Here is a 6501-nt window from a genome sequence, read left to right as displayed (position 1 = left end):
CTAAGCTCTTCCGCAATTTCCCGCGTTGTCTTACGCGAATTTTCTTCAATCAACGTTTTGAGTTGGTCGTCGTACAAACCGGAAGGTCGCGACCTTCCCTGTTTTCGAGATCGAAATCTCCAAGACGAAATCTCTGAAACCATTGCTACACCGTGCATTCGCCGATGCTTCCTCCCCCCAAACTGTATGATGTTATGCGCAGTTTGGGCTGCACTTCGCCCAAATTTGTACAAATAAATTTGGCGAAAATCTAGTTCAGACATATTTAATTTTCACAGGTTCTCACTCTTATAAAATTCAATATAAACTAAAATGTTTTGTATAAAAGATAACAATGTTCTTGTTATAATCCATAAATTAGATTTGAGGATTTAGCTTTGTTTACTTGACAAGCACCGGCGAAAATAAAACAAATTTTCAAAACCTGCATTAATTTTGCACGATCCCAATATTTTATGCATTTTTATTTTATTATACCTAGAAATATTTTACAGTTTCACATAACACCAATTTAGGTAATCTATTCACGCTAGTGTTTATCACGATTTGCCTATTATTTTTGTTATACCTTCGACATTGTGAAAAAAATATATTGAGAATCATTCCTAGATCTTGCGGTACAAACATACATTTACAATAATGAAACATAGTTTAAAGTATATTGAGACTGCGCATTCAACGTGAATTGAGATAAAGGACGGGTGCTCATACTAAAAATCCTGATGATGACCATGATGATGATATTCCTCGAAAAATAGTCCAAAGAGCAACACTTTCAAATTGGATTTTTCCCTGATTTTGAATATTGATGGGTGACATATATTAGATCTGAAGTAATCACATAATACAAACGATTTAAATTACTTTTTTTGTGGAAACTAAATTAATTTGAGTATACGTTGGCTTCCTTTTCCTAGATCGAATCTAATAAATATTATAAATATGCATTGGATTAAAACTCATTAAAATTTTTTCTTTTAATTAATTCTTTTGTTGTGCTGAATTTAATTTATAGGCCAACAAGATTGATCACTTTACTTAAACGTTATCATTAAGAATGTGCCTGTTCGATGTAATACTAAAAATACTAAAAACTGATCAATTTTGCCGATACAAACCCCCCAAATTTAAAACATTTTTTAAATGTTTAATTAGCTGTAAACGAAATAATATAAAAAAAGGTACTTTACGAATTTAAATAATTATGGTATGTATTAGGTAGGGGAATTAAGTTCATACTAACTAAGCCACTTTTCCAATAGAATGAATCACCATTCAAATATTCAGAATATTCAAATGTACGTTGTAAATTCTGTCGTTTTATCGGCTATATAAATTCATAGTGTTCATCTGTGAAAAGGATTCGCCTCGGTAATAACCGAAACTAATTTCAGAATAACCGTGACCTATGGAGTTATTTAAGCTCGTTTAGTGGTTCCAGATCGGTTTCATGTTCATCAAAATGGTACAAAACCAAAAAGTGAGTTTTAAAATATTATTTTGACTTGGAATTGGATTTGTCCTTTTTACAAGTTTTATACTTGCATTTTGGCAGCTTAAATACATAAGTGTGATAGACAAATGATTTATAAGATATCCTTTTTCAATTAAACTGAACAATTAAAAATAATCGAATAAGTTCTATTATAGTTGACGTTTTGATATAGAATGGGAATCAGCGTCGGCTTTGGTAAGGCAAAAGGGAAAATAAATTGCAGGATTAATTCTGGCATTTCTTTTGGAAGTTGGAAGGTGTTTTCCCCACCTTTTATATCTTGCCTTCGCTCTTCCTCCAACACTAAATTCCATTTACCAGATAATTCCAGCGTTAGCCTCCTCCAATAAACTACTTTTCCCTTTTCCAGGTAATGCCTCCCCCCCTCTCCCTAGGAATTCTCCTCCGACATAAATTTCCTCTCCGAGGCCTGGGGATCCTCTCGCTGTTGTTACCCGCGTTTTTTTATTGGTGGATTTCATTCGGAGCGGCGGGAATTTCATTTTGGAGAGAAAATGGGAAAGCGCTCCCTGTATCCGGTTAGTGAAAGCAGGTTATGGATATTTCCCCCATTTCCTCGGATCCTCCATCTCAATTCCTTTCGACTAAAACTTATAAAGGAATCTTCGGCCGTATTCCCTTTTGAAAGAGAAACATCGTTTTAACGTCACGCTTATTCAAACGTGCGCTCCGTTCAAAAACGAATTTCTCTACTCTCGATTTATACTTTATCACAATTTTTCCCAATTACTACAGCTGGAAGCTGTTTTAACAACGATTGCGTTTCTCCAGATAGGAATTTATTACGTTACAAATTTCTGTCGAACACCGCACAATTTACACAATATTCTCTGTGTACCACTGCATGACCCTTCAAAACTGAATAAAGATACTAAATTATAAAAAAAATTATTGTTATTTCAGTACGTTCAACTTACATAATTAGCGTGTTTCAAAATTCTGAATCAAATATTTAAAAGAAGTTTAAAGAAGATAATACAGATCGCTGTCCCAATATCACCAGGGCCATAAATATTTCTAATTGTATATAGGATATTTGATATTTTATTTGTGTCTTCATTTATATGATATATGTTATTTATTGGAATGAATGTATTTATTTGCGTGCATGTAAGAGTTTATTCCTCAAATACCCCGGGGAATATCGAGTACTCTGGGGTAGAATGAATGAATTTGCAAATGTTATTTATTAGCGTGAATGGTATGGTTTATCCCCAATTACCCCGGGGAATATCGAGTACTCTGGGGTAGTGTGAATGAATGTGCAAATGTTATTTATTAGCGTGAATGGTAGGGTTTATCCGCAATTACCCCGGGGAATATCGAGTACTCTGGGGGAGTGTGAATGAATGTGTGGTGTAATTTATTAGCGTGAATGGTAGGGTTTATCCCCAATTACCTCAGGGAATATCGAGTACTCTGGGATAATGTGAATACTAAACAGACTATCATGTCTTAATCTTGTTTCGATGTATTTGTGTTTGTTATTTGTCTTATTAATTATCGAGGCTTTGATGTACAAAATTCGCAAGCTATAGGACAAAGAAAAGAAAAAGTTGGTTACCGTTGTATCATTTAAAAAAACAAAAAAACAGAAATGATGACACTATAGACATATAATTTCAATTAATTCCAAGACATCATACTGGTCTATTCTTGATTTTGAACAGTACACCAAATATATTTTAAAAATCATTAAAGTCTAGAATATCTATACATGAAAAAAATCCTTCCTCGCATATTTAATTTTAGGCCTCCTCTTTTCAAAATGGCCGTCATTTTGCGTTTCCAATGTTCAAGAAAATATGTCAACACAACTTGGATTTGTATATTTGTAGAATTAGGATTTTCTTTATCCTCATTCTAGTATTGGCGGACAGATACTTTGGAGTATGGGTCGGACCTTCTTTCTACAAGGTGAACGCAGGCGTCTCTCGGGTATACCATCCTCGTCCGCTACTGTACTCTACAAACTGCTGATATCCTATCCCATCACGACACCATTATCGTAACAGACGCTGATGACACTGCTATACTATCCTCCGTTATAGTTCACCGAGCCCTCTACCACACAGTGGTTCTAAACATGATGAATCAAACCCAACATTACAAAATCTCAAACATATCGTCACCCTCTATCGCATCAACTTCGATTTATTGTAACATCAGCCTCCTTCCTACTAAAAACGTACTGTTTCAAGACAAGCGAGTAATCCAAATGCAAGACTCAAAAGGAGGTAACTGAACCGAACGATGACTTAAAAGACTAGGGGACAACAGATCTAAACTCTACTTCGAAAAAAAGGTCAAACTACTTATTACAACAAACCAAGATGAATATTCGGCATAGAACTATGGGGTGCAACTAAGCTTGCCAGTATCTGGCGAATGCAGATCTTACAAGCACGAATCCTTAGATCTATTATTAACATCGTTGCAAAATCCAGCAACAAAACATTCCAACGTCCCAACCTCACTTACAATGTCTGTCTTCCAGTTCTTTTCACAGCAATCTCCTTGGCGTAAAGATACCGTGGTCTGCTCTCAGAGAGTGAGATTATAATTAATCTATGCTTTAGGAGTACTTAATAGTTGATTTAATATCACGTTCTCTAAGTGAACCATGTAACTTAATGCACCTCACGCAATCACTGGTTGCTATTAATTAAACAAATAAAATAATATTTTTCTTATTGAAGGAAGAACAAACTGTTAAGTATGCAGACTTTTGGCTTGGTAGAAACATTTTTCATATAAGTCGGAGCGAAAAAAGTAGAAAACTTCGAATTTTCGAGAAAAAATGAAAATAATGTTATCACTAGGATGGGATTTTGGTTTCTCTGGATCAGGGAATATAATATTCACTAACGTGCATTCAATGTTCAGGAAAATAGGTCAATACATGATTTGTATTTTTGTTTAGCTAGGTTTTTCTTAGTTATGGAAGATCAACTGTTAAGTTTGCAGACTTTTGGTTTGGGAATAATATTTTTCTCTTAAGTCGGTGATAAAGAAGTAGTAGAGGTTCTTCGGGTGTTCCAAAATGAATGAAAATAATGGAATATCAGATTTTGGTTTGCTGGATCATAAGGTTAACAATCCTTGAATGCATCAAATATCATGAATAATAATCAAATGTATGAAAAATCAAATAACGGAAAGATCAAACTGTTATGTCTGCTGATTCTTTGCTTGAGGATTAAAAAATGGCATTTTCACTTGGGCCAGTGCAAAAAGTCTTCTTCTTTCATCTTCCGCTTATGCCTGAATGGTCGTAAGCCAATAAAGACAACGTGAGATTTCTCCGTGTGGTCTGCAGGGGTGAAAAACCTGCATTTGGGTCGTGACCGATCATTTTGGTCTATCTACCCTCGATGGGTTTGTCTGCCGGATGTGTTTCGATAACGGCCAGATTACAATAAAGTCTTCGAGGTGTAGCCTAGAAAATCAAAATACTAAAAAAGTGCAATAAGTTCTTTTTGTGTTGCTTGCAAAATTTATCACACTTTAGCCTTTGGTTTTTATTTCTGTTTTTATTTAGGTTAGACCTAATCTCAAGACCCGAGGCATTTCTTCTAAAAATTATTTATTATTGCGAATATTCAAGGTTTTTCTTGCAAAAATACTACTACTGAAACGTTTAAATAGATTATTTTTGAAGAATAAATTACAGTTGATTAACGCTACGAACATTTTCACATACATATTTCAAATAAACAGAGGCCCAAATTGCACTTCAGTTATTTAAAAGGCATAAAAACAACACCAACATGAACTTAATTTTTAAGCTTCAATTAATTAAAGGGTTAAAAAATTATGTATAAAATTAGTATGCAAAAGGGAGTGTGTGTGTGTTGTAAGTGGCCATATCCAGGGTTATTATGGATTAGCGTCGTTCAAAACCGTGGAACCTATTTAGACGGGTTCACGATATACGTACCATATATATTTCAGGAGACGTGGAGAGGTAAATAAATAAAGTGATGTACTCGCCATTTCCCTAATTGTTACACCTTGCGGTACCAATGGGATTACTAAAGCAAATTCCCTCCTCTCTTCCTTTAGCGAGAGGCAATTACATAGTTAAGTCTGTTATGGAGCCCCACGTATAAGCTAATCAAGTTTGTGAGGCCTCCAACTAACGTGTGTGTGTGTGATCACATTACAGCCCTGTTCAATTATTCAACATCATCATCATCAACATCATCATCAAGAAAGTTGTCTAATTGAATGGAAGGGAGTAGGTTGTCTCTGTATTATGTAGCGGTGATGGAATTATGGAAGAGAGCTCGCTAGGCGCCTCCCTGTTTTCAATAATACAGGTGTTCCTCTCGCGGCCTCTTGGATTATGTAGCGACACTCAACAACTGACTTAGGTAGTTCACTTCCTTAAAAAAATATATTCGTTCTGAAAAAATTAAATGAGCTACATTTACATTTTAAAACTGCAATCTGTGTTTTATTACAGAAACGCCTTTATGCCATACTTTCTCGTTTCAGTAGCAAAAAAAAAAACACTCATAAGTCCGGATGTACCCCTTTAGCATTTAGTAAATTTTAGTCAATTTAAGGTTGACGAACACATATTTTTCAGTAAAAAAACAATCATATTAGAGCAATTCATTTTGTAATTAACATGATTTGCTTGTAATCCACCAAGTTTATTCTTTAAATTGTTGCTACTGTTTCTTTAAATCAATATTAGCATGTTTTAATACATTCTTTTGCCTCAATTTCTCTCTCACTCTCTCTCACTTTTTCTTTCTCTCTCTCCATTTCTATTTATCTTTCTATCTATCTCTCTATCTATCTCTACCTATCTTTTCCATTCTCATTCATTTTCCGCCTGACTAACTGTTTACCTTTCTCTCTTTCTTTCGATCTCTCTCTCTCTCTTTCTTTTCCTCTGTATCCCATCTCTATATACATATTATANATATATATATAAATCTCTTCCCATTCTCTTACACTTTCTATCTGGCTGT

General features: G+C 34.6%; 1 protein-coding gene across 1 annotated transcript in view; it reads left to right on the top strand.

Moving 5' to 3' along the window:
- Nucleotides 1-1423: 1423 nt before the first annotated feature.
- The window catches only part of LOC106662135 (dorsal root ganglia homeobox protein), a gene marked incomplete at its 5' end in the record, with an annotated part of 92011 nt that continues 86933 nt past the window's right edge, over nucleotides 1424-6501 (top strand). Inside the window, one exon of the mRNA XM_024227553.1 lies at nucleotides 1424-1480. Coding sequence (XP_024083321.1) covers nucleotides 1424-1480 — 57 coding nt within the window. The remainder of the gene's footprint in view (nucleotides 1481-6501) is intronic.

Source organism: Cimex lectularius, unplaced genomic scaffold (genome assembly GCF_000648675.2).
Source record: "Cimex lectularius strain Harlan isolate CLEC.00 unplaced genomic scaffold, Clec_2.1 scaffold106, whole genome shotgun sequence".
NCBI classification, from domain to species: Eukaryota; Metazoa; Arthropoda; class Insecta; order Hemiptera; family Cimicidae; genus Cimex; species Cimex lectularius.
Note: the sequence above shows the minus strand (reverse complement) of the source record. Positions and strands in the feature narration are given on the sequence as shown.